Raw genomic sequence first — 27,773 nt, 5'->3', positions numbered from 1 at the left:
GCCTTATATTAAATATTTCAGTCACAAATATCATTCACACATTCCTCTCTAAGTGATCAGCGAAGAGAAAAAACACAGCACTCGTTTTCTCACCTCTCTGTTAAAGGGTGTGAATTTTTAATCTGTTTTTCATCTGTTTCTTTCTTGTGTCTGTCACTCCCCCGTCGCTTGTGTCTTTGTTTTCCCTCAACTTCTTGCATATTGGTTAAATTCATTTTGCATGACTAATTCTTTTTGTGCTTTTTCTCTTCTTTGTTCCTCACAGGCATTGGTACACAAGATGGTAGTGCAAGAAAAAACGAGGACTTCAAGGGGAAGTCTCAAAGGCAGGTCCAGTTCAATCCAGGACAGACGAGAGCGACGTGGCGTGTTCAGATTCTGACTGACGATAAGTACGAGCAAGCGGAGACCTTCCAGATTCTGCTGTCAGAACCAGTGATGGGAGTGATGGAGTTTCCCATCTCAGCAACAGTGGAGATCCTAGACCCGGATGATGGTCAGTGCTGCTGATGAACACTCTATATCCTGCAGTATATCCATTCTGTGTGCAGGAAATCATTTCTCCAAAAGCTAACATTTGAGAGTCTCTTCAATGAAAGGCAAATAGTTTGTTTTTGTTGTCCATATATTAAATGTGGAAAAACATTAAAACTTGAAAAAGCAGGACGAATCCAGGTCATAATCCAGATAAATTATGCAACATTTTAATTTCCGTTAAATTCACAACATTCACCTGCTCATTCTCTTGTGTTACAATCTAGTTTGAAACAGACTAGCTTTACTGATGATACTGATGAACTTTTGCTCTTTGACATCAAACATTAAATAGTGGGGTAGAAGCAATGTATTTGGGATATGGAGACATGTTTGTAAAATCCTTAACCCCATGCTCTTTTATGTCATCTGATCCAAATTATTTGGGCTGAGATGGCTAAGCCATCAAGTCGAAACATGTCATTTAAATGAAAAATACCTAGGTAATTACCTCACAAGCAAGATGGTTCAGGATAAGGAACTGAACTGTCCTGCTGAAGAACCCAGCAGCTTCAAATAACAACTTATTTACTGTTTCTGGTCAGCAGTAGTTTCCACACCGCAACTCTCTCATGGATGCCATTCTTGCCTGCTCTTTTTCTTGCTTTAAATGTCATTCTAGTTTCTTTTGTAGCCTCCTGAGATGAGTCATTGATGCGCTCTTGGAGTGGTTTTTGCTCAGCGCTCACCACCTGTGTTTTCTCAAATTTGTGGGTAACTGGGGTTCACTAGAGTCCTGAAGCCTTAGAAAAATCTTTTGTAACCCTTCTCAGACTGTTAAATGCCAGATTGTTTATCATCTGTTCATTGGTATAGTTTTAGATGTGTTAATTTTTCTTTAATTTGATATCTTTTTTGCTTAAGCTAATTTGAAAACATTTTTGTATTTACAGAAGTTGCTGAATTTGCTTAAAGACCCCAAACATTTAAATTTAACAATTAAAATGTAAAACAGAAGCTTTATAAGGAGGGCTGCAAATACTACTAATACTTTTAGTAGTATACCTTTTTCACACCTCTGTAATGTACTCCCATCATTCAACTTCTGCTAGTAAGCCAGTTTCAGATTTGTATGTGTGTGAAACTGCACAAGGCTTTTTTCACAGGACTGACTGTGGATTATGTTTGAGGTTTATCCTTTCATATATGTGTTGAATGACAGAAAATGTTCTGCTCAAATGCTGATTAGGCTAAAATGGACTTCAATTTTATCTATCATATATCAAGATTTTGATATTTTCTAACTTCATCCTGACCAATATAAGTAAAAAAATAAGAGATTCAACATTTACAGTGAAAATAGCTCAAAATGATCTCTGACATTCAATTACACTTTTCATAATGATACATTTGCATGTGCATCATGCATATATGATTAAATGAAGAAAAGTAAAAGACAGAAAATGTCAATATAAACACTGTCTCTTGCTGATATGGAGTGTTGTGAAATCTCTCAGCTGCAGCATGGAAATTCATTTGTGACATGTTAGCCAGATGAGAAGCATTTTAGGGATGATGCATTTCTTTTGTTCAGAATGGTGTTTCTAGTTTTTACTCCTCAAAATGAACATGGTGGTTAATTTCCTAAAAAAACACAAGTGTTACAAAAGTAGCAATAAAATCAGACATTCCACTCACCCACACACAGGGAGCTCACCTTCTTATTTAGGGTTTTATTGCAATTTTCTCTGCCCTAGTTTTTTTTCTCTCTCTCTCTTCTTAAAATTGAAACATTAATGGAATATTAAGTGGCACAGCTCTGCTCAATCAATGTTAGATTTACTCTTTTGTCACTTTTGCTTTTTGGTATTTGTATGCATTATCCCTCTCTCCAGCGCAGCCTCTACGTAATTAAAAACACACAACAGTTGCTCATAACTCTCTTGCTCATTTGTCGACATATTCTCTAGCTTTCAGGCTCTCCCCGCTTCATTTTCCTGCCTCCTATCCTCCTCCCCTGTGGGTTAATTATGATGTGTGTGAGGAGGGGTTAGGAGCTGGTTTGTTTTCTGCTGTCTCCAGGGACAGTCTTATGTGACAGAGATGTGTCCCTCTGTAATCTAATGGGCCCAGAGAAGATTTGGCTTTGCCTGTGGCATTAACAGTGTGGTCTTTAATGATGAAACCAGCGTTTGTGTGGCCCTTCGGTTGGCCTGAAGATTCCCTCCCTCGAAAACATTTCAGTCTGGTTAATATCTACTTTCGAGGAGGGAGATGCTAAGCTTTAACTAGAACCATTCCAAGATTTAGGCAAACACAGTTTCTTCTTATAAGGGCACTGAAAACGTCTGTGTGACTGTGCAATATTTTTTTAGAGTTGCTAAATATTGTTTAACAGTATTTTTTAGTTTTACAGATTTTATTTGGTAAAATAAAACGTACCAAAAGTCGTGCATTGTGTAAGATGAACAGAGGGAAAATGTGTATGTTTTTCCAAATAAAATCCTAGAAATGTGCAGAAATGGATTTGTTATCATCTCACCTGAGTTAATAGTAGGTATAACCACTTTTTATGTGCAATGGCGAGTCGTCTGGAAATATCTCTACCAGCTTTGCACAATAGTGCAAGGTCACTGAGATTGAATGGAGAACGTCTAATCAGTTTTCAAGTCTTGCCACAAAATGTGAATAGATCTTCTATTCACTTTTTGACTGTATGTGTAATACCCTGATCTCCCTATTCAGTCTCAAGTCTTTTGCAACTTCCAACAAGTCTTCTTCCACGTCTTAACACACTTTGTTTGGCTTTGTCTACCTTCCCATCAACTGTGACCCATGACCCTGCTAATGAAATAGCATAGCATGATACTGCCAACGTTTCACTGTGGCAGTGTAATGTTCAGTCTTAGTTTTCTGCTTTATGTAAAGTCTTGCAAGCAGACCAAAAAAGTCACTTTTGGTCTCTCCCATTAGTTACAGAAGAGCTGAACCCAAGAGCAGACAGGGAAAGATAATATGCTGGAAATCATATTTTTACTCAATGAGTTTTGCTTCATAAGGTACCACAGATGAGTTGGAACCTCAGGTGTCAGAGCATTGTGTGTTCAGGCGTTGTGAATACTTTTGTAAACATTTTATAGCTCTCTCAACTATAAAATGTTATAAAAGTGCATATGTTCTTTTCATCCTCCTCACTTTTTGATTAATACCAACAGAACTGGACTTATGCTGCAGCCCATTTCCTTTGCAATAGCTGAGTCTCCTCCTGCATACTTCCATATATAATCCATGCACAGTGCTGACTAAAGCTGAAGGTGGCAGCCTGCTGTTTGACTGTATGCTGCAAGAAACTGCTTCTCGCCACAGTCGGTAATACATCTTGCTTGCTTTTTCTTCCGCAGTGATGCTATATATCAGTGGCACTCTTACTGTTCGCATTTTGCACCAATGCTATTACATTGATGTGAAGTATGGTTTTCTTTCTCATATTTGTATTTATATGAAGGTACAAGGTCAACGGCTTTTTTGACCTTTAGAGGTTTGCTTGTGGTTAAAAAGATGGAACCTATGTGTTCTTTATCAACTGCTAGTTTTCTTGTTGCATATGTGGCATATTTTTTATACTAGGTGCTCAAAGTACAAACATCTAGAAAAAACTACACAGAACACATCCCTGTATCCATAGAATATTCATGATTTATCAATATTTGAGAAGTGCTATACCGAGTTATAAAAGCCAAACAGAGTTCCTGTTTTGCTTTATTTTCTGCTAGATAAAAACAAGATTAGATGCAAGCACTTCTAGATTCAGCACCGTCTTTACAAGCGTGTGGCTTTTTCACATTCCCCATGAATGTTTTAAAATGACAGTGCGTTTTTCTCAAGAAGGTGAACTTGACCCACTTGGATGAAAAGTTTGCCTTTTCTAAATCTTGACTGGATTAAGGGGCTGTGCAGGAGGAAATGGTGGAATGAGACGTGAAAGTACTATGAGGTGAGATGAAGTTTGTAGTATATGCATGGAGTGGGAGTGGAAATTCATGGTGCGTTTGAGTGTGTGAAAGGAATAGGTAAGGCGGAGGAGCCCGGTATCCTGCTCTTGCCGCACTTCCTCTCCCCCAAACCTCCAGCCCCCCAACTTCCCCCCAGGGAGTGACAGATTATAGGCTGTAGCAGAAAGGAGAAACGCTGGAAGATTGAGAGGAGGGAGAATGATTTAGCAAGTGTTATCACAAGAGAGGAGAAATGTTTGACCCCCCACTGTGTGTAAGATTGTCTTATATTGATGGCTTCATCTCAAAGAGTCTTCTCAGGTGTTTATCTCCTCTTACGCCATATGTTGTTTCAAAGATAAATCTATTTCTTTGGATTGTCTACTCTCCGGCCCTTTAATTGGTGTTCATGCTGCAAAAGCAATCCACAAGTGTTCTTTGAGTCTCCCTTCATTCAATCACTCATTTTCTCTACGAAAATAGACAGCAGCAGAAGATCTGAGACAAGCTGAAAGTTAGTTCACTTTATTATTATTTTTATTGGCCCCAGATTGCTGTGCAGGAAGTAACTCCAACCATTCTGTTGCCACACTACGAGGTTTTTGCTTTGATAGATGACTCTTTCAATTAATCTAAGTTTTTATCTCAGTCACAAACCAGAGGCAAGAGATGATAAAGAAGTAGAGAAGAAAAATAAGTGAGTGGCTGACCGGTCTGTGTATACAAGAGCCGATGAATGAAACTCCCAGGTGATGAAGCTCTGCGTGATGACCTTGGGAGACCTGCAATTGTATTTGTCTGCCACATGCGAGGAGGTATAAAAAATTCTCTGCATGGGTGTCTTTGAAGAGCCCCTCTGGTTGCATCAAATCAGAAAATTGTGATGGGGATTGATTTTTTTTCATATGCATAACCTCACTGCAGGATGACCACCTAAGTAGATAAAAGTGAAATTCTACCAGCTGCAGCACAGAGTACAGAGTCATAGAGCGACTAGCCTGCATAACTTCCTCAATACCTGATGTTCTGTGGATTACAGCCTACCGTTACACATATCATTAACTTCACCTTATTCTTCTCTCTTTGGGTTTTTTTTTCAGAGTCGACCGTGTTCTTTCCTGAACCAATTCATTCAGTAGAGGAAGATGTCGGGGCGCTTTTCATCCCCGTACACCGCAGTGGAGACATAAGTGAGGTTCTCATGGTGGTCTGCTCCACACAGCAGGGTACGAATCTGCTCCTTTTTCTTTGTGTCTCCCACATGGTTGAGACTACTAAAATCAGGTTGTGCAGATCAGTGTGATCAGAAGAGTCTAATGATTTAAAATATTTTTTTATCAATTAAAGCTAACAAAATGTAAATGTGAAATTTTCAGATCACAATATGCTAATATTTTAATGTGAAGCCATGTGAAAAACTCAATTTAATCCAAATTATGATACAGCGATGTCTAATTCAACTCATCGGTTAAAGTCAATAAAAAAGTATCTCTTTAAGATCAGTCAGGTGTAATTAAGAGCTTTACTTTGCAACTCTCCCTTATCCTGAGCAAGTGAAGACGAGTAACTCTCTTTCAACACGAAAAAAAACCCCCATCAGAATCAAGCACAGTATAAGCTGTGCAGTTCAGAGGGCAACAATTGGACACAACTAAACATAGTATCACTGGGCCAAGTGTATCTTTTAAGAAAAAACTAAAGAAAAACAATACAAAGTTAATAAATAAAGAATGTTGACTGAATGGAGCGTAGCAGTAAAAATTACAGTGTGGAAAAGGGGTCAGTTTTTCTTCCACCTGCAAACAGGAGCACAGCTATAGAGATTGCGCTAAAGAATTTTAGTTGCTCTAATAATAGTCTTTATTATATACGGTTTGTTGTCATATAATTAAGACTTTAAATACTGATGAAGAAATGGCAACTTAAATGCCGGGAATACGTCATAGTAAAGACCATAGTCCAAACCATGTTTTATCTTCATGCATTAGCTCCGCTACTGTTTACAGCACAGTTGAGTCTCAGGCTATGCCCCATAAGCTATGAGCTGTAATTATGCCTTTCCAATCGTATTTAATTTTAAGCCAGTGTCACTCGTCTTCCATTTTCTCCACAAACTCTCTAAACATCTCCTCACACTCCTTTTTTCCTGGTTCTTCCAAAGGTTCTGCCACAGGAACGATCCCCACCACCGTTCTGTCCTACTCAGACTACATTTCACGTCCGGAGGAACACAGCAGCATCCTTCGATTCGACAAAGGAGAGCGGGAGAAGATGTGTCGCGTGGTGATCATCGATGACTCTCTGTACGAGGAAGTGGAGAGCTTCAATGTGATTCTGACCCTGCCTGTTGGAGGTCGGCTAGGAATGCACTATTCTACCACTAAAGTCAGCATCCTCAAAGACATAGATGATGGTAAGCCACAGTTTGATTTGTTGTTTTATGTGTTTGATGATATCTAGATTACAGCTGCTCCATTAGTTACCGTACATAAGTTCCACTTAACAACTGTGTGCTACTTACTTCGTGTTGGTCTGTCAAATAAAATCCCACATAGTGACAAAATATTTAAAAGTTATAGAGGTGGGGACTTTTTAATTAACTATAGTCCGCTTTCTGTTTTTGGAGCAGTCTCAGGTCTGCTCAGCATTTACGGATAGAAGAATGTCACAGCCTGAGGTGTTACTAATTGTCACCCACAGTAAAATGTTTTTCTGTTTTTGTTCTATAAATGTAACCTTGAAATTATAATCTTTCTTAATTATAATGTGTATTTCTCAGAAGAAAAAAAAAAGAAAGACTCAGACCATCAACAACTCGTATGCAGCAGTGACACTGATATATAACAGAAAACTAAGACAAATTTCAAAATTAATGACAAAAATATTAAGTAAATCACAAATTGTTTTTTGTCTCTTTTAGTAGCAATAGCTTGAAAATTATTTCTTTTTATAATCTTCTAAGTTTCTTATATTATTCTACAATTTAAAACATCTTTGTTAAATGACTTTTACAGGCATACTTATAGGTTTACCAGGATTCATATGTAGTCCAGAAAAGCATTAGTTTGTTAAAAACCTTGTTCTAGGCTTTGTTCCAGATTTGAGGGTCTTGAACCTTAGCTTTTGAGAAACAATTGCTTGCTGAAATTGGTTGAAGTTTTAAATTTTACCCAATCGCTAACGTTTGTCTGTGATATTTGTAATACACCAGTTTGATAATATGAAGCTTACCAAAAACTGCCTGCTTAGCGTCTCCCTCCTCGAAATTGCCTCCACTGCGAAGAGAGAAGAGCTTTTAATGTTATGTGTTGGTTATGCTTTCAACATTTGAAAGCATAACCAACACGGACCGGATGGCTTTGTTGACTTCTTCTGCTCCCATTGCTAAAATTACAGACAGACTACAATTCTAAAACAGCTCAGAAAATCCACTTCATATCTCACAACTTCTCCTTCTGTTCTCTGATTGACCCAGTTGAAATTTTCCTGGAGAAATTCAATTCAATAGGAGGAAGCCCATTAACTGAGCTGTGAAGCGAGATTTGAATCGAGTAGAATTGTGCAGAAAGAACACAAAAAAGAACACACCAGGCAAGGAAGCATGGAATTTAATCATTTTTCAATCAATGCGGTAGATAAATATAGGGAAAACATTTTATCTCCGGACTTTATCCCCTATCAGTTTGTCTAAGCATCCACCCATCCAGCCATCTGTCCATGCGTCCACCTGTCTGTCTATTACCTATCCATTATCCATGTTTTCTTTCAACTCTAATAATTGGGAAGGCAACATATGTAGTTATAATTTAAAAATAAAGGAAGGAATTGTGTATATATATATATATATATATATATATATATATATATATATATATATATATATATATATATATATAAGGCCTTCTGTTAAAATGCTGTGTTTGATTGCAGCCAGTGTGTGTTTACATCACCCCTGGTTTTATTTCCAGTTTCACTTCACTTCAAGCTTCAAGTCAGTTCTTATCTTAAGACAGCTCTTTAATAAACACAGAAGACGTTGTATAGTGTGACTGGCCCACATATGGCACTCAACATATAAATTCCTTGTTTTTATTGGCTTTTGTGCTCTTGGTGTATAAACACAAGACTGGTTTCTATTTTCGCTGTCTCCAGTAGAAACTGTCCTCATTACTTGTCTTTTCATGTAGCGAGAAAACAAGTGCATTCATTTGGCTGTCACATAATGTAAAGGAAATGTGCAAGAAAGAGAACATGTTCATATATAAGGGACCTTTTTGGCAGAGGGAGGAGAAGAGCTCAATCTAAAGCCTTTATTTACCTCCTTTTTCCCAAAATACTTGGGATGCTGTCGAAAATGCAAAGAACAGAACCCCAAAAATCCCTTAAGTCTTGGATTTAGCTGAAATGGAACAAACAAAAGACACCAGCACTTGAAACAAAGAAGCTATTGTTTTTTACCAATATGTACGCTGTTTTAAATAGGGACCACTGTCATAGTCAATCTCTTCTGCCTCTAAGTTGTAATGTTTCTTAATTCTATGAAAAAGAAATTCCAAGTGTTGCAGTTCATGTGGACGTGCTTCAATTTTGCTTAATTAAACTATTTGACAGACTATACAAATTTCAATGCACTGGTAAAATATTTGAATATTTAATCCTGTTTCCTTCCCATAAATGAAATTGTTATGTCATCTGGCACTACTTTGAATTGATTTAAAACTTATCTCTCTGACTGTCAACTTCAAGCCCATCTGAACAAATCACCGTTTTCACCAGTTACTTCAGGTATACCCCAGGGTTTTGTTCTTGGTCCATTACTGTTTATCATTTATCTTTTCCCACTTTATCTCATTTTCAGAAAATGTGGTATTAATTTTCACGGCTCTGCAGATGACACCTGCTCTACCTCTCTACCAAGCCTATCTCCATCTTTCCACCATCCTTCCTTTTAGACTGTCTCTGTGAAATAAAATTATGGTTCATTCAAAACTCTCATAAACTAAACATGAAGAAAATGTAATTTCTTCTTGTTGGCACTAAGTCTTCCTTATCAGATGAATCAGCGTACCAATGCTGAGATAGCTGTCATTAAGTTTAGGGTTAAGAGCATCCAATACCTTTTGCTGATCTATCCGGAAGCCTAATTTGATCCGGTTCAGGTTAAGTTTGATACTGTGTAGTATTTCTTGTTCGGTGGCCTTGATTGACTTGAAAAGCTTTCAATTAAAATGTGTTATTAATATCATTGCTACTACTATTTTTAGTGTCCAACTGGTCACCAGTTCGTCAGGACCGGGTAATTCATGTAACTGTGAAGCCTCAGCAGCCTCACCAATTTTTCCTTTTGTCTGCACTTCATCAAATTGAAATGTACCATGGCAGTAGAACATTTTGATCTCGATTTACACACCTTCAAAAATAAACAGTTTTATCACAGTTTGAGATACATACATGAGTTACATAATCAAAAAGAGCTTAACCAATAACACCTCTGAATGTTTTTGTCATGTAAATACAGTTCTAACCTAAGAGATTTGTTCTTTGCTAATAAGCAATGCAGTGTTTCTCTTTGCTTTTTGTGCAAAGACAAAAACTTTAAGCAAGGGATTTTTTTTCATGGCTTTCTGTTAATAACAGGTACCACTCTAGAAATATTAGATTCCTGTAATCAATGTAACAATCATTAACACTAATAAAATATGTTTATGTAATTGAAGAAGTACTTAAAAATGTTTTATTTTTTCATCTGGTACATACTGTGTTTATAAATCTCTCTTCTTATCTCTCTTTGCATCTTTCTGTCTCGTTCTGTATCTCATTTTTATCTGTCTCTTTCTCTCTCCCCCTTTCAATTGTTATCTACTGTATATATCTTTCTTATTGGTCTCCCAAGAAAACTTGTATACAGTTATTTCCTTTCTGAAGAGAGATAGGTGATTGAGGTGTGAACACGTAGAGACAGAAATACATTTAATGTTATCTAGACAGAATAATAAAATTATTGAAATTAACTAATCACAGATAATTACTACATGCCATGATCTTCTTGGGGGAGCGGCCATTCTTGTTGGTGGGGCAGAGCAGGGTGTTGGATAATGCACAAATATGCATCTGCACACATCTAGTGAGAAATATGAGCAGCAAACCTCAGGACAGTTATTAATATACAGAAGAGGACCCAATATAGGGTCCTAAGGTTCACCAACATTACCAACAACCTTTTCAACAATTACTTCATTTATATGAACACATTGTTTTGTATTTATCAGATATGATTTAGTTTATTTTATTTAATTTTACCAATGTTCCCTTTCAACAAGAAGGTTGTGGGGTCAACTCCTAGCCTTGGGTCTTTCATCAGGGACTTTGCATGTTCTTCCTGTGCATGCACAGATTCTCCATAGGTACTTCAGCTTCTTCCAACAGTTCAGTTAAATGGTTATTGTACATTTTCCTTTCTAGTGAGTTTGAATGGTTGTTTCTCTTGTGTGTCTCTGTGTTGCCCTGTGATAGACTAAGTGACAGGACACTGAGTGTATCTGCCCAAAGACCACTGGAGAAAGGCACCTATTAATGACTAATTAGGATATCATCAGGTTTATCCATTGGGGTTACTCCTACAGTTTATGTAACACTGTTTTGTCTTTGGCCGATTTTTGTTTATGAATTACCATGCTCTGCAGAACTTTTATTCAATTAAAAAAAAGTTAGATTTTTCATATAAGGCAGTTACTTCTTGCCTGCCCAGTCCAATCAGGTCCTCCCTCAGGCCCTAATTATGATAATTCAGTTATAGACTTCTTATGGAGGATGGTTCCTCACTCGTCTTTTGCTAGAGGATGTGGTTTAAATTTATTTCAGACCAACTAAATGTTTCCTCTGTAAACGTTTTTAATGTTCAGCATGCCATATCTTAGTGATGTTGTGTACTACAGTGTAAAGCAGTGTTAAATTTGCTTTGCAACTGTTTTATTTATTTACATATATTTTAGTCTGTTTAGAAAATAGACTGCTAATATATCAGCCGTATGGTTTACTAATACTTTTACCCCCCTCCTCCCCACACCTTCTCCGGTAGTTTCTAGTTTGGAGTCTAAGTTCTTTTCAGAAAAATGAAGTCTTAAAACTTTTGACAGTTTCCCCTTAAGAATAATCCCAGGCTTCCTATTTAATGGGCTTATCAAGCTGTTTGTGTAACAATATTATGTCAGGAAGAGTTCATTCAGGCAAACTGATTAAAAAACAAACATATTATAACTAAGAATTCCTTTAAAGGAATTCAACTGTTTTTCTGTTCAAGCATCTGGGGCAAGTTAACCAAAAATCTGACACAATTCTGAATGTTAGTAAACTGTCAGTATTAAGGCAGCTTTGGTGCGTAGTTCAAAGAAATGCAAATGTGTTTGCAAAAGCCCAACTCCTGAGAGAGATGATATGTCAATTTCTGTCTCCCGAAGGATAATACGGCACCTGACAGCTCTCTAAAACCTCTACCCAGGCAGACCAATGGCAGCATGTTTCTCACTAATATCCTTGATTTTTTCCAAGAAAAATGTTAAAACAAATGGTATAACAGCATGTGTTTATTAATGTCTGCATGCCTGTTTATGTGACTCTGTCTACCCACAATAAGTTATTTTTAGACTTTAATCGCTGCATCAAAAGTAAATGGTGTGAAAACCGCAAAAACGGAGAAAATTCTCAAGTGACTGTCGCTGCTCTCTTACACTCATTTTTTTTCTTCCCCTGGTCAAAGTCAACTATTTCGTTCTCCTTCCATCTATTTCTTATACACTGCCTGCCTCACTTCTCTCTCACACTCACGTTCCTCCACATCAGCTAAAAAAAGGCTCTAGGATGTCTGCTCGATTTAGTACTGACTTAGATGAAACTATAGTTCCTGTCTGCTGCGTCCTGCATGGCTACACTCTTAAGTCTGGAAGTGAGTGTTGTTATCACCGTGTTACACGCACAATAATGTTGAGCTTGTTTTGTTTTGGTTGTACCCAGTCATAGTGGGTCTGTCAAGTTTTAACCTATTTTATTTATTCAGTACTAATGAAATGTTTGCATGCAGTCATTGAGGACATCCCAAATTTGGACCTGTTGGTATCTACATTTGCATTTAATTGTAGAGCTTCTCTGATCCACAGTTGGTCAAAATCATAAATACAGACTCAAGTCAATACATAGTAGGCCGCTAATATTTGGCATCTCGCTTATCAAGATGCATTAAAATAACATATACTTTGTACCATTAAAAAAAGCTTTTGGCAGCATTTTGACTTGATGCTTGACCACTTTTCTTAACAGAAAAGGCAGAGCAAATTTAATACATGTCTCAAATGGGAGAATGTGTCGACAAGACAAATATTAGCTCTGCACTCCACAAATCTAATCTTATGTAGAAGGAGCAGAGAGGAAGCCATTGTTAAACAAAACCATTAAAAGTCTCATTCAGAGTTTGCAATTGTTGAAAGAAAGCCAGAAAAGATCCTATTTCCAAGCATTGCTTTATGAATAGCTCCTGCATTGCTTGTTTGCCCCAAGCAATGCAGGAAAAGAAGGCGATCTTGTCAGATGCCACCATAACTGTTTGGTCTATATGTGAAACCCTGTGTGTTACAGAAAGATAACCTTCCAAATTATTCTGAACACACAAGGCCTAGAATGAAAGGGAGTGACAGTAGCAACCTGCTGTGCAGATATTATTCTGCTCCAAAGGCAGGAAGCTGGTCCGTGTGGATGGGAAGATAGATTGAGATAGATAGAAGGCAATGCTGGAAGAAGACCTGTTAGCAGCTGCAAAAGATGTGAAAAAGGTGAAAAATGTCAAGAGATATGAAGACTTTTGCAAGGCACTGCACATTTTGTATAGATATGTAACATTTTTAAAAACCTTTTACATTGTACAAGGCTTGTGATTTCCTGTCTTATTTAATCTTCAACCATTAATATGAAGGTGTTCCTTATTTGAAAGAGGATATTTTTTTCAAACTGGTACACAAAGACACACTTGTAGGGTCTTATTTCTTAGCTGTATTCCCAAAACTGGACGATGCTTAAAAGTACAGCTGAGAATGCTTTATAAAGTGCATTTAAAGGTGCAGCGGTGACACAAATGCCTTCAGACACCCACAAAGTAGTAATTATCGCAATTTGTTTTCACACCTTCCCCAGCCTTCAGTCACACACTGAAGTGCTAAAGCAGAGGCGTGGCCCCAGTAGGGAGAAAGGATGTGGCTCTCATTCATCACTCATCAAGTGGTGTAAAAGTTGGGATATGTGTGACGGCAGACATGAAGGCCATGTATGCAAGTTTGCACAGGGGTCCTCTCTGTGCACAAAGAAATGTTAGCCAGAATTTATGTCATATGTTAAGCAAAAACACACAGTTCATCAATTAATACTGGTAGAAAATCAAGAAAATGTATGCAACTGGCCCATCTTTTTTCATTGGTCAAATGCCATTATCCATGTATGGTTTTTTTTTTTTTTCCCCACCTACTCATTCTGTGCTGTTTTCTTTTACTTTGCCAGCATGAAAATTCACAAATTCTAAATGAACTTCAAACCAGCGCTACATCTGTTGACTGTGTGTGGGAGGAAAAGGTAAAAGAGGAGAACGAGAGGGCACAGGCTGCACTTGATGTTTGGTGTTACCCTGAGCTGTCACTTCTTCCATGACGCTTAGAGTCAGAATGCACTGTTGACAATTTTCTTAAAGCCTTTATTATATTCACTGCTTTGGTTATTGTTTGCTGGCCCAGTTAAAGCACTTAAATAAACTCAATAGCAATAGATAGATAGATAGATAGATAGATAGATAGATAGATAGATAGATAGATAGATAGATAGATAGATAGATAGATAGATAGATAGATAGATAGATAGATAGATAGATAGATAGATAGATAGATAGATAGATAGATAGATAGATAGATAGATAGATGGGTGGGTGGAGGTGGGAGGGGGGGTTGATGTTTCATCTTCTCACAAAAGTAATATGACAGTTGCTATTTTTAGATTACATCCCAGAATATAAGAAGAAGCAAGTGAGAACGAGTGTCATTTGACAGCAGAACTTGTGAAAGATGCATCTGTCTAATACACACTGGACTGCCTCTACTGCCTTAGGAAACAATCCCTGTTCAAACAAGCCTTTGAGCTTTCTTGGAAAAGGGAGGGGAGGGGCTTGGCACTTTCTCTGTCTTGTCATCTCACTGCTTCAGCATCCAGAGATAAAGACATGCATGCAGAGAGACTTTGTTTTCAGTGTTAACTTCATCCTCATTTGTAAAAAGTACTTAGTTCTTTTGTCAGGAGAAGAAACTCAGCCTTCTCCCAGTGGGACTATTTCACCCTCAGTGTGCTTCGTTGTTATTTGCAAAAGCTTGAAAAAGGAATTGGGGTGTATTGCTGCTGAAATTCTGTAAACCTTTTATTTTTTAGAGTACTGACAGATTGATTGATGAGTTGTGTGCTCTTGTAGTAAAGAGATAAAAACTCCTACCAAGGAGTTAATAGGTTAAATACTATCATGTTGTCTGAAAACATAAGAGCGTAACATTTTGCCCTCCAAAGTTGGCTTTGTGTGAACAAATAAAGGTGATGAACAGAGGCACTGTTTCTGTGTGAAAGGGCAAATGACAATTAACCGAGAAGTTGAATGAGAGGACAGGAAAGGTTGCAAGGTCAGGCCTCCCTGCAGTTTGACGTCAGACTAATGTGCGGTTGGGTTTTTAACCCCTGTCCCTGGGCTATGCCTTTACAAATAATTCATGTGCCTGCTGACAGGTCCATGTTAAACCAGCATGTGGCAACAACAAAGAAACACTAAAATGTTGATCTTAAACTTAAGCATTGAATAGTTACGTGGGGTTTAAAGTAAATGGTAAGATGTCAAAGTCAGGAAATCAGCACCAGAAAGCACTTTTGTAAAATGATTGAAGCTAAAGCAGTAGGTAAACTGTAAACTGATGACAGGACCTTCCACATGGTACACATCGATGAACATTTGTTTTTATGGCTATTTTAGGTTGGTCTCTGTTCTATTGGTCTACGGCCCAATAGATAGTTCCCACAGTAAGTGAACCTGGAAATGCTCCAGATTGTTAATACACAGGTAAACAGTGTTACCCTAGTAGCAGTATTATAAGCTGAGGTTTAATTTTTTTTTTTTTTAATGCTTTTTATGCTTTTTGCTTTTCAATGATAATTGTTACTAGGTTTGGTTACATTATACTGTATGCTGAAGTACAGCAGCAGCTCTGTAATTGTTTGTCAAGCCTGTGTTGCAACAAGAAGAGTGTAAATGTACATCTGCACATCTATATTTGATAGTTACATTTCATATTTTGTGCAAACGGTATTATGTTATCTTCGCGGAAGATTGACAGTGTTTTATGTTTTTGTTATGACATACAAATACATTGTATTGAATATATTTAAAACATTTTTAATGAACTAAATCAAGTTATGTGCATAGCTGTTAACTAAAACATAGTTACTTAAATAGTCCTAAAAGATTGAAATAGTTTATAACAGTATAAAATGCAGAGAGCCTTGAGGCTCTGGTAGTTGTTGAAAGTATTATTCACATCAACAGAGTAGAAAGTAATTGCATGGCGCTAATATCAATAAAGAAACAGGAATAATTCAGTTATTGATGTATAGTTATTGATCCAGACAGTTGTCGAATCCTCCTCTTCTGTCTTTTGGAGTTTCTGAATTAGTAATTCAGGCTACAACAGAGCAGCCCCCAGTGTATTAAATGCATTAGGTGTATCTGTTAACATGATCCTGGTAGTGCTGCCTCGTCCTTCCCTCCTTACACTGCTGTCACCAGCATGGATGTTTGCTGCAAAGTAAAATGGATCCATGCTTTTATCATGGATCCAGCTGAAATCAAGACTCATAGAACCAAGCAGTATTTTTTAAAACTATTGCCAAATTTTGGTGAGCTTGTGCAAATTTTAGCCTCAGTTTCCCATTCCTAGCTGACAGGAGGGACACTCAGTGTGGTCTACCCCTGCTGCCATCTGCTTCATGGTTCTATTAGGCTGACAAGTCAGAGACAAAGGACTCAAATGTACAAACTACACAGGAACTCTGTTCATTTCCTTTAATGGAGAAACGGGTCAGCGCACAGATAAATTGTCCAACAAGGTGGAATAATCCAGAAATCTTTGAGGCAAAAGGTGTCACAGGATGGATAGTGTATAATCTGCAGACAGGTTAGAAACCCAGAAAACTGAAACCATGTCATACACTACAGGCTAGTAGAAACAAAGCCTTTTAGACTACAGTCAAAGCTAACACGATGTACAGGCAAAGATAACTTAACTACATGTACACATGCAGAAAGAGGGATACCAGGTAGGGCATAAAATGGAGGAGTCTAGAATGAGAAACATCATTACCAACATAAAATAGGAGTAAATAATTCGATCAAACAGGAGTAACATGCACATAAAATCTAAAGATTAATCTGAGAAAACTACCTTATGCTCATCACAGGTTTGATTGTATGTGCTTTCAAAGATAGTATTACTTATAACTTTTTTATGTAACAAATTATTTGAGCTACTGTTACCTTTCTGTCTTTTCAAACCAGTTTATCTGTCCCCCTATCACCTCTAACATCAACAAGGCATTTTCATTTGCTAAACTGCTGCTTGCTTGATATTATTGCAAGAGACCCTTGGGCATAAAATAGATCAGCAGTTTGTGAAATACTGAGACCAGCTGGCACCAACAACCTGGTACCTTTATAAGGGATATTGAACTCATTACAATGGGAAGTTTTTTCCTTGAACAATGAAGCTTAAAGTCAGGATTTGTCAATGAGTTTGATCAACCCTTGCAACTTTTCAAACACATTAAAGCATAAATAGGTGTTTTATGTTGACAACACGTTTATTTGCCAGCCAACATGATTTTTCTGTCACCCTTCTGCAGCTCCCGTGTTTTACTTTGGAGAGGTCCAGTATCATGTGGATGAAAGTGACGGCTATGTGGAGGTCAAAGTGTGGAGGACAGGAACCGATCTGTCCAAAACGGGGACTGTGACAGTCCGTTCTCGGAAGGTGGAGCGTGCTTCTGCTGAAGGCAGGTTTCCAATCAAATATTGGTTTTAAATATTTTGAAAATAATTAAATGTATCACTAATCCTCATAAGTCTTTATTCTGTGTGTCTCCTCAACAAAATCCTGTTTTTTCCCTCTCTCTGTTCTATTTGCAGCTGGTATTGACTATGTGGGCATAAGTCATAATTTGGACTTTGCCCCAGGTGTCAGCATGCAGACATTTAAGGTCACAATTTTGGACGATATGGGACAGCCAGAGCTGGAGGGGGCCGAGAGCTTTGAGTTAGTTCTGCAAATGCCTGTGAATGGTATTCTAGGAGAACCTGGAAAAGCTACAGTCTTCATCAATGACTCACAGTCTGACTGTAAGTAATAAAATTTAACCTTTACTTATTCGGTTCTGTTTATAGCTTTGAATATGAAATAAACATACTGTATGATAAGCATAGACTACATAAGGCCACAGTCCTTGTCTCATGATTCTTTGCCTATCTATAGTTATTGAATAATTCTCCGTCAATACACACAATAATAATAACACACCAATACTATGTTACATGTTATTGTTTTCATTCATTGCATTGTTGTTATCATTAAAAATGATGACATACTGTAGGTCATCTATGATGCAATAGAAATTTTATCACTGTTCATTTCATTTGATCACCAGTGCCGAAGGTCCATTTTCGTGAACCGGTTTACAGTGGAGAGGAGAGTGATGGTCAGATAACAGCAACAGTGTACCGCAGTGGTGACATCTGGCACAAATCCTCTGTTCGCTGTTACTCCCGTCAGGGCACCGCACAAGTTGCCTCTGACTTCGAGGAGCGTCCCAACACAGATGCTTCTATCATCACTTTTTCACCTGGTATATTTGATCAAACATTTATGTTTTTTTATTTTTTGTATATTTTAAATCGTAATTTTATCTTGAGTTAATATTTACATTTAAAAGAATGTTATTGCTTTAGAGCAGTGGTTTCCAATCTCTTTTAGAAAGACCCCACTCTTTGCATAGACAGTATGCACTCCTTATATCATACTCACATGCATACCCTATGTTTGTGCTGATGCTTATGGTCCATGAAGCCATAAAGAAAACTTTGCTGAATAAAATATTTTTTGGACAATTTTACAAAAAACATTCAGCTTTTTATACTTTTGTGCAGGAGTAAGAGTTCTGGATTTAGCGACTTAAAAAGAATAACTCCAATTTTAGTCCTCCAAAGACCTCTTTAAAAATTCTGCTATTCTTCTGAGTCAGTTTTTTAATTTTTTGGGAATCACTGCTTTGGAGAACAGTCAAATTTGTTTAGTCTGCTTTTAAATTAAGGCTTTAATTGTTTTGTGTCAACAATTTTTCTCCTCACATTAGGTGAGGTGGAGAAGCCGTGCATCCTGTCACTGGTTGATGATGCATTGTACGAGGAGGTTGAAGAGCTAAGGCTGGTCTTAGGGACACCAAAGAGCAGCTCACAGTTTGGCGCATCAGTTGGATCTCTTAATGAGGCTCTGCTTCAAATAAAGGACACAGCTGACAGTAAGTGAGACAAAGGACAAACTATTGGTCAGATATGTTAGGTTGTGGTGCCAAATAGGAAGTTTTCTATAATTTGACCGTTTTAAGATTTTATTTTGCTGTACTTGCCTTCTTTTTTATTTTCCAGAACCAATCATTCGGTTTGCAGAAACCAAGTTCAACATTAATGAACCGAAGGAAACTGGGACTGTGGCAACTGTGAAGATCCCTGTGGTACGAGTTGGCGACACATCAAAAGTGTCAGTGGTTCGGGTTCATACCAAAGATGGGTCAGCCGTCTCAGGAATGGATTATTACCCAGTGTCTCAAGGTGAACTTTATAAACACTTTAAAAGTTGTTATAGAAGGTCAGCAGGACTGCAAAAATCTGCATAAAAATTATTAAAAATTCTTAAGGAAAAGCAATATTTTCCCAAGTGTGCAAAACACAATTGAAGTTCACCAAAATATGTAAAAACAGATGTTCTTTGTAAGAATGCTAAAACCATCATTTGTTTGCAACTTAATATCTGTTTTTTCTTCGAGTACTTATTAGTATAACGAAGACAATTAAAAGTACTCAAAAACTTTAAAAATCAGCTTTTCAAAAACATTACGTTTAAGACATACTTTTGGTCAATTTTCATTTTGAATTAGTAAAAGATTAAAATAATTTCCTGTACCTGTAAAAGAAGCAAGAAAAAATAAGTACCAACCAAATTGGCTAGGGATGTTAATTTCTTTCATAAAGGGGAGCGAAATGTCTGCAGAACTCTGGTGAAGGGTCATGTAATTTTTAATTGAATTTCAGTCATCTGTTCATATTCTGCTAGTTGGATGATTCCATTCAGCTCTTTCAGAAAGTCTCACATTTAACTTGTGTGGATCAAGACATCCAGCCTTTTTAAAAATTTACCCTTTTTGTAGTTGATTCTTGCATTTCTCATTACTTTCATATATGGAAAGTGTGTCATTTTTTTTGCAATATTATGTCACAGCATCACTTTTTTTTATTCAAAAGTCTTCTTCAAAAAGATGAAACACTTTTGAAACTGTGCAGAAACAGAGTTGGGATTCAAACCAGCAAGCCACTGAGTCTTGGACGCTTAGGTGTCCATGCTCAAAGATCCCTCTCACTGTGAGATTTTTAAAGAAATTTTTAGCTAATCAAATGATTAGTTTCTTTTAAGGATTTTCATACAACTTTGCCAGAAATACCAACATACATACTGTAAGGTATTAAAACATCTAGTTTAATGTGTGTTGCCTTTTTGTTTCCTGAGTGGATCTGTACATTAAGCATAATGAAAGAGAACCCTGGCCTTGATGGCATCTGTTTTTGTTGCCACATAAATATGACAGAGATGAATACATTACACAAACACTTTTGCTAATGATGTGTTTGTCCTGTTTTTGTGCAATTCATTAGCTGCATTTAAAGCTGTTTGTGTCTGTGCCCAGACATCAAGTTTAAACAGGGGGAGAAACAACATGTCGTAGAGGTGGAGGTATTGCCTGATGGAGTCAGAGAAATGAGGGAGGCTTTTACAGTCCATCTAAAGCCTGATGAAAACATGGTGGCTGAAACTCAGGTCAGTCATGCTTTCATTCCTTTTACCACAATATTACTATTGCTCTTAATTTGGGGAGCTTTACAAACTGTAAATGTGAAAAGAAGTATAGAGCCATATTTATTCAGGCCAGTCAGTCCCTGAGAGACGAGGGATCTGTTTTTTAGGAGTGTGCTGAACAGACAACAGCAGCACTTTGCTGTAATGAAAATATTTCACAATAAATAATAGATCATTTAAGAAAAGGAAAGAGCATCCAGCACACTAAAAGAGCCTGAGATAGAAACAGAAAAGGGTGTAGTTGAAGAAGAATCTGAATAAAGAATTTAAAGACAGGCAGCTGTCATCACTCCCAAACTCTTTCTTGAACAGGTGACGAAAGCTATAGTTTACATTGAGGAGTCCAACAGCATGGCTGATGTCACCTTCCCCTCCTCACCCCATGTCATGTCACTGCTTCATTACGATGATGTCGCCAGGACAGCGGACAACTTCCACCCACCAGCTGGCTACCCAGTCATCTGTGTCACAGTGAGTCAAGCAGCACATCTGACTGGAACTATTTTTAAGAAATTGACAGAAATATAGCACTGCCAACCAAAACGATCAACCAAATTTGATCGTTTTCCCTTAATGAAGACAGCAAAACCATATCAGAACACTTCTACCCCACTACCGTCCACCCCCACAACCACCCAGGAAGCTAATAATTAAATTGTCCTCCAGGTTTTGGCCTGCCTGTCATTATAAAGGCACACTGCATGGTTTAGCTGGGCTGCAGTCCTCCCTCTTTCACACATGGAAGATCACTTCCACTCTCAAAACACTGTCTCGGTGGGACTCTTAAGTGGATTCTCGTGATGTGTTAAGTCATTTGATCCTCAGGTGGCTGCTGTGTGTGGTTTGTGTGTGAGCAAGTGAGTACAGAAGAGTGGATGTGCTTGTTTTGCTGCAGTGTGGTCAGCTGTGTGTGAGACTGTCGAAGGAGGCAAAATGAAGTAGTCTTGTCAAAAAAAAAAAAATCAAAAAAGTGTTGAGTGCTGCACCAGAGGGGCTTAGTGTCAACAGGTTTAAAAGCAAATCTGCAGAATCTCTTTAAAGCTCACCTCTTCATCCATTATCTCTACCCTACTAAATATCCAAAAGCTAATTATAAACACTCCATTATAAGAACATAACATATTGAAACATCTGAATTTGATCATCTCTGCTGTCTTTTATACCCACCCACACCCCCTGTGCCCCATCTTGCAGGCTTGCAACACGAAATACCCAGACTATGACAAGACGGGTCCTATCTGTGTCAGCGAGCACATCAACAACACCTTGACCCGCTACCGCTGGCTTATCAGTGCCCCAGCAGGTCCCGATGGCGTCACCAGCCCCATGAGGGAGGTGGACTTTGACACGTTCTTTACCTCCTCCAAGATGATCTCGCTGGACTCGGTCTACTTCCAGGCAGGTTCGAGGGTGCGGTGTGCTGCTCGAGCTGTTAATTCTAATGGGGAGGAAGGTTTGGAGCTCAACAGCCCCATTGTCACCATCAGCCAGGAGGAAGGTGAGTGGCAAACAATGAAGGAACCCCATTCTGTGCATTTCCACTTACCCAGAGGGAAACAAGAAATATCTAATAGCGATTTGATTCGCTTACTGCGCAAAGAAAGAGCTTTGTTCTTTAGGAATTATGAATCTTCAGGAAATGGGATTTTTAAATAATACAGTGGAGCTTTCTATTGAATAATATAAAACCTTCTCTTCTTTGAGAAGCTAGGTTTTTGGGGCCATTGTTTTTTATGTGTGTGCAACACACTTATTTTGAAAAAGAGAATCTCATGAACAAAAATGTAATTAAGGTAGTTTGGAAACCTTTGCATTTCAGAAATCTCAGTTTGGTTTTTTTTCAGACCTTTTTAAAATTGTGTTTACTCATTTACTTTGAATACCTCTGTTTAAATGGATTGCTACTCCTTCCCAACATTTAACTACTCAAGGACTTGCAACATTTTATGTAATTCCAGTAGGTAATCAAAAATAATATCTCTGTCTCCTTCTTAAATTGGTTTCATTTCATCTACTTTGGTGTTAGTTTGAAAATTGACTTTAAGATTGTGAGTTAAAGTGATCCATTACGACATGGATCAGCTTTATGCAAAAATAGAAAATTTTAATAACGTGCATGCTTGTTAACCTTAACACTTTTCAAAGAGTCTGTTCCTGACATCACACTGTTGATATAAAGCTAAGTGTTTCTTAAAGGTCAAGCACTCGTACTCACATGCACGCACAAACACCCCCACAGTCACCACTGAGGGGGAAACCCAATGAGTACTGTAACTCATCAATTAATAATACTTTATATATGGTCTATAATAAGAAATTTTTCCCCAGCTTGATTGTTTAAGACGCAGCAGTCTTAAACAATGTTCTGTCTCCTTCTTAAATTGATTTAATTTAATCTACTTTGGTGTTAGTTTGAAAATTGACTTTAAGATTGTGTGTTAAAATGATCCATTACGACATGGATCAGCTTTATGCAAAAATAGAACATTTTAATAACATGTGCACTCTTTTCCCCTCATTATAACAGTTCAAGTATCCCATAATTTAGTGCTTCTACCAGCTATTTTCTGAGAATGGTTCAGAGCTATCAGTCATTTCTCAAAAAGAGAAAAGAATGCTTGTTTTTTGCTGTTGCTACGCAATCATTTATGCTGTTTTCCACCTACACATCCTGGAAGCAACAAGTCCAGACCTGCTCTCACTGGGTGGTCGTCGTGTATTCCTGCAAATATGGAAATCACTACCTGACTTGGTAACAATCATTTGTGTAGAAATCTCCAAATCTGTTTTTTCTCTTCCAAAAGAGACTCATGCACATTGACGAGCCATTCTTACTTTGATTTGCAGTTTGTGCTTTTGTCTCTGGTTTTATTTTCTGTCGTAAAAAGGTGTGTGTCAGCCTCGTAAGATGGGAACTGTGGGCGCTGAACCGTTCTCTGCAAAGCTGCGCTACACCGGAGCAGATGACCAAAAACACCCTAACCTCATCAAAGTGACCATCACCATGCCTCACATAGATGGTAAGTTTGGAGCTGGAGGCAGGTCTGCTTCCACCAATGAAGTCAAGTGTAATGTAGTGTGAGTAATATTCACCACTGGGGATCAGCAGCAGCATGGCAGCCAGAATATTTATTGAATCCTGGCAAAAAAAAGACCAGCATCAAGGCTACTCCTTGATATTAATTTTGGTTTTGCTTCTCTATTCATCACTTATTAAGCTTATTGTATTTTTTCCAATTCTTTGCGATCAAACCTTTTTGCATTTTGCCCCTTAACAATATAGTCAATATAATTCATTATTGCTCATATGATAGACTTAAGTAATAATAGTACAAATTTGTGTAAAATATTGGAGTAGGGTAAGTTTTTCTATTAAGTCCCCTTTAGTCTTTAGTAAACAACTGAAGGTAACATAGTTACTTGATTGTGCTTTAAAATGACACAATGTATGTATGTAAAAAATACATATTGTAGCCCCTTCATAAACAATTGGTAAGATGAATTTGGGAATAAACTGAGCATTGTTTGATGGTTAGCAAAACCATCAAACAATGAAGATTATTCTTTGCAGTTTTAGAAAGCAAGTCAACAAATTCCTTTAAATCCTAAATTTAATTTTTAAACAATTTGAAGTCATTTTTGTTTGTCTGTGCTGAAATCATCAAATCAAATTTATTAATATTCTCATTCTCAATAAAAAAATGTAAAAATTGTAGATCTTTGTTGTGTCTTAGAATTCAATTATTTCTGGGAGTGGCTTGATATGCCTTTTCCTTCATCTGACTCTGATTATCTACAAAGCTGGGACATGTTTCAGAGCACTATTCATTACATCCTCTGAAAATAGAAAAGGTCTGGGACAAGTGTGAACACACCAAAACATTGCTGTCCACCTAAACAAACAGACTGGGTAAGAACAAATGTTAAATATTTTAGTATATTATAAAGCACTTAACTAGAGCAAAAGGTGACTCAACAAAGTGTTGCTCTGCGGGACAAAATCCAAATGTAGGTCACACTTTTTAGACTGTATTTAGAAATCAGTTTGAGAGCAATGTATCATTTTACATTCACCTTACAAGTATGCACTACTTTATGTTGGTCTTTCATATAACATCCCACTAAAATAAAGTTTTGCAAAGCAAGGTATCTCTCAAAGATACCTGACCATGCCTGGAATCTTTTCCCATTCAATTTTGCAGGTATGCTTCCAGTAATCTCCACTCGGCCCCTCATGAACTTTGACCTGACTTTGAGTCCAGATGGAACCCGAGTCGGAAACCACCGCTGTTCAAATTTGCTTGACTTCAATGAGGTCACAACAGGTCACAGCTTCATCACTGCTTCGACACGCAGCCCAGAGAGCATGGGGGAGTCTGCGCCCTACCAGTTCAGCGGCTCTTTGCGGGGGAACAGCACGCTGCGCTTCTACAGGAACCTGAACCTGGAAGCATGTCTGTGGGAGTTCAGCAGCTACTACCACATGTCTGAGCTGCTTACGGACTGTGGAGGTACAATAGGCACAGATGGACAGGTGTGTGTAACCTTTGTCCAAAACAGCTTTTAAAATTCAATCTAGAAATTGTTTGTACATTTGGGCGACTGCTGCCTTTGTGTGGATTGTGGCCTGTTTGTGCCCTGTTGTGTATGCTCAGTCTATTTACACATTAACGTCTGAATGAGGAGGTGACACAGACAGAGCAGCGCCATATCTCTTTTCCTCCTTTAAATGTTTCATTCAGTGGAGGTTTGTACGTTTGTTTGCTAATTCCGGACACCTGTTTGGGACATCTTTCAGTGAGAAAGTACACACCAGCACACAAAACACTCAAAGTTTATCTCGAGTCTAGACAGCTATTGATTCTCTTAATGCTGAACACTGCTTAGATTGACACAAAACTGTTAACATCATCAATTGAAGCCATTATATTTGAAGATTTCCACAAATCTATCTTCCAAACGATTTTTAGATAGCTCTGTCAAATGTATTTATTGTGACCAGATCCTTAGAAAATCAAAATTTCTGTTTACATTCTCTCTGCAGGTGTTGTAGTGTTTACTCTGCAATTTTATAGTGGTTCTTATATAGTTTCTTTGAAAATGACCCCTGCTCTTGTCCTGCTGCTCTTTTGTTCTCCTCCAGCCTTTGATCTTTCAGCTTCTTTTTTGCTGATTAGACTGCATGTGTGAAGTTTGGTATAAATGTGAGTGTGTATGCAATGCAGAAGGAGATGGAGAGGAAGTAAAAATAACTTTTGCTGGCAACACACAGTAGTTACATGTAAGGTTTGTGATCCACAAGACCTGTGTTCCAGTTGTAATTGCTGTCCTGGAAAAAGAAAAAAGAACAACATTTCCAAGGTGTTCACTGCCTTCTGGTTCCAGGTGGATACATAAATCAAAGAGCACAGATTAGTTGATACTAACTGCAATAAAGATTTAACTTTAACAATAACATAAGCTGAAATCTGAAAAGTGTGACATTCATGGGAATGTATCAGACAGGCCAGTGATGATGTTACAGAGGCATTCAAAGCAGGGCTATGTTATAAAACAATATCTCAATTTTTGGGCATCTCTTGGAGCAATGTTCAGTCCATCGTGTGAAAATAGAAAGAGTATGGCACAGCTGTAAATCTACTAGAGCAGGGCATTTTCTCCTCCAGCTTGGTAGAATATAGAATATGAATATCCAAATCATGTTCACTCTACGCCGGTTAAATATAATGTGTAAGTTATGTATATTTTAAAGATGAACTTCTAATCTAATTTGAGTGAAGTCCTGTAATTCAAATCTTTAAAGGCAGATTGAATAATACCAAAATATTGGTGTACAGTGACATCTAGTGGTAGCATTTTGGGCACTGTGTTTATAACATATGAATGTGACTGAATAAGTTGCAGTGAATTATTTAAACATGTTTATGTTTTAATATATATACAGTTGTGATCAGTAGAAAGTTTTTTATTGTTGAAACAGTTGCTTTGAAAGGTAAAAGAGATGTCGGTATCAGCCTACATCACTGGTTGTTTGTGTACAACACAAGGAGGCGTTTCTGTATCCTGAACCCACTGAGTAGGAGTAGGAGACTTCAAGGACCTTGAGGAGGAGAGCACTGTGTTCATCTGTTACATCTTTCCTGTACTTATTATAGGTTTTCAACCTACAATCATTTCTTAATCTGAAAGATTGTGAAATGTTTTACTAAACTGCTTTAGGTAAATACCAAGTACTGTACTTGACAAGGGGGTACAGAAAATGGATGGATGGATGGAAGTACTTTTTTATATGTATAAAATATGAACTTCATTCTATGAGAGACTTATCTATATAACAACAGCATAAAAATCAGATCTCTGCATTCAGTTATTTTTAAGGTAAATAAACAATTAATTTCCACTTGAAATTTCCTGCAGGTGCTGAACTTGGTCCAATCTTACGTAACCCTGCGTGTGCCTCTCTACGTGTCTTATGTGTTCCACTCACCCCTGGGCACCGGTGGCTGGCAGCACTTCGACCTCCAGTCAGAGCTGCGTCTCACTTTTGTGTATGACACAGCAATTCTGTGGCAGGAGGGCATCGGCAGCCCCCCACAGGCAGAGCTCCAGGGTAAGTTCCCATATCAGAAAGAGTAGTGTTTCTTAAAAGAAATGAATTTTCTTTTGAATTTATATAACCATTTTTTTTCATAGGATCGTTGTATCCTACCAGCATGCGCATCAATGAGCAGGGACGTTTGGTGGTGAATTTCCGCACGAAAGCTCATTTCAGGGGTCTGTTTGTTGAGTCTCATTCTTCAGGCAGAATCAAAACCACCGGTAATACTGACTGACATGATTTTACAATGAAACTTACTGATTCCTAAAACAAAAATAAATATTGTTGATGCTGATATCACTTTTAAACTTCTTAAAATGTCTCTAGCAACATCCATGTCATCCATGGTGATGAGTGTGGACCACCCAGGCCTGACCTTTAACCTCACCTTAGTGAGGACTGAGCCCACCTACAACCAGCCAGTCCAGCAATGGACCTTCCTCTCTGATTTTGCTGTAAGAGGGCGTGCAG

At 37.8% G+C, this 27,773-nt stretch overlaps 1 protein-coding gene across 1 annotated transcript in view; it reads left to right on the top strand.

Annotated features, from left to right (window-relative positions):
* The window catches only part of LOC116728830 (FRAS1-related extracellular matrix protein 2), a 70,127-nt gene that overhangs the window by 36,440 nt on the left and 5,914 nt on the right, over positions 1-27,773 (top strand). The window contains exons 4-19 of the mRNA XM_032577146.1: positions 266-496; positions 5,567-5,692; positions 6,628-6,879; positions 17,427-17,576; positions 17,710-17,919; positions 18,225-18,422; positions 18,930-19,094; positions 19,222-19,404; positions 20,535-20,665; positions 21,017-21,175; positions 21,899-22,202; positions 23,593-23,724; positions 24,907-25,238; positions 27,122-27,314; positions 27,398-27,523; positions 27,630-27,757. Coding sequence (XP_032433037.1) covers positions 266-496; positions 5,567-5,692; positions 6,628-6,879; positions 17,427-17,576; positions 17,710-17,919; positions 18,225-18,422; positions 18,930-19,094; positions 19,222-19,404; positions 20,535-20,665; positions 21,017-21,175; positions 21,899-22,202; positions 23,593-23,724; positions 24,907-25,238; positions 27,122-27,314; positions 27,398-27,523; positions 27,630-27,757 — 3,020 coding nt within the window. The remainder of the gene's footprint in view (positions 1-265; positions 497-5,566; positions 5,693-6,627; positions 6,880-17,426; positions 17,577-17,709; positions 17,920-18,224; positions 18,423-18,929; positions 19,095-19,221; positions 19,405-20,534; positions 20,666-21,016; positions 21,176-21,898; positions 22,203-23,592; positions 23,725-24,906; positions 25,239-27,121; positions 27,315-27,397; positions 27,524-27,629; positions 27,758-27,773) is intronic.

The sequence above is a fragment of the Xiphophorus hellerii genome, chromosome 11, assembly GCF_003331165.1.
Source record: "Xiphophorus hellerii strain 12219 chromosome 11, Xiphophorus_hellerii-4.1, whole genome shotgun sequence".
In the NCBI taxonomy this organism is placed as follows: Eukaryota; Metazoa; Chordata; class Actinopteri; order Cyprinodontiformes; family Poeciliidae; genus Xiphophorus; species Xiphophorus hellerii.
The sequence above is the reverse complement of the archived record's forward strand: the minus strand, read 5'-3'. Positions and strand labels throughout refer to the sequence as shown.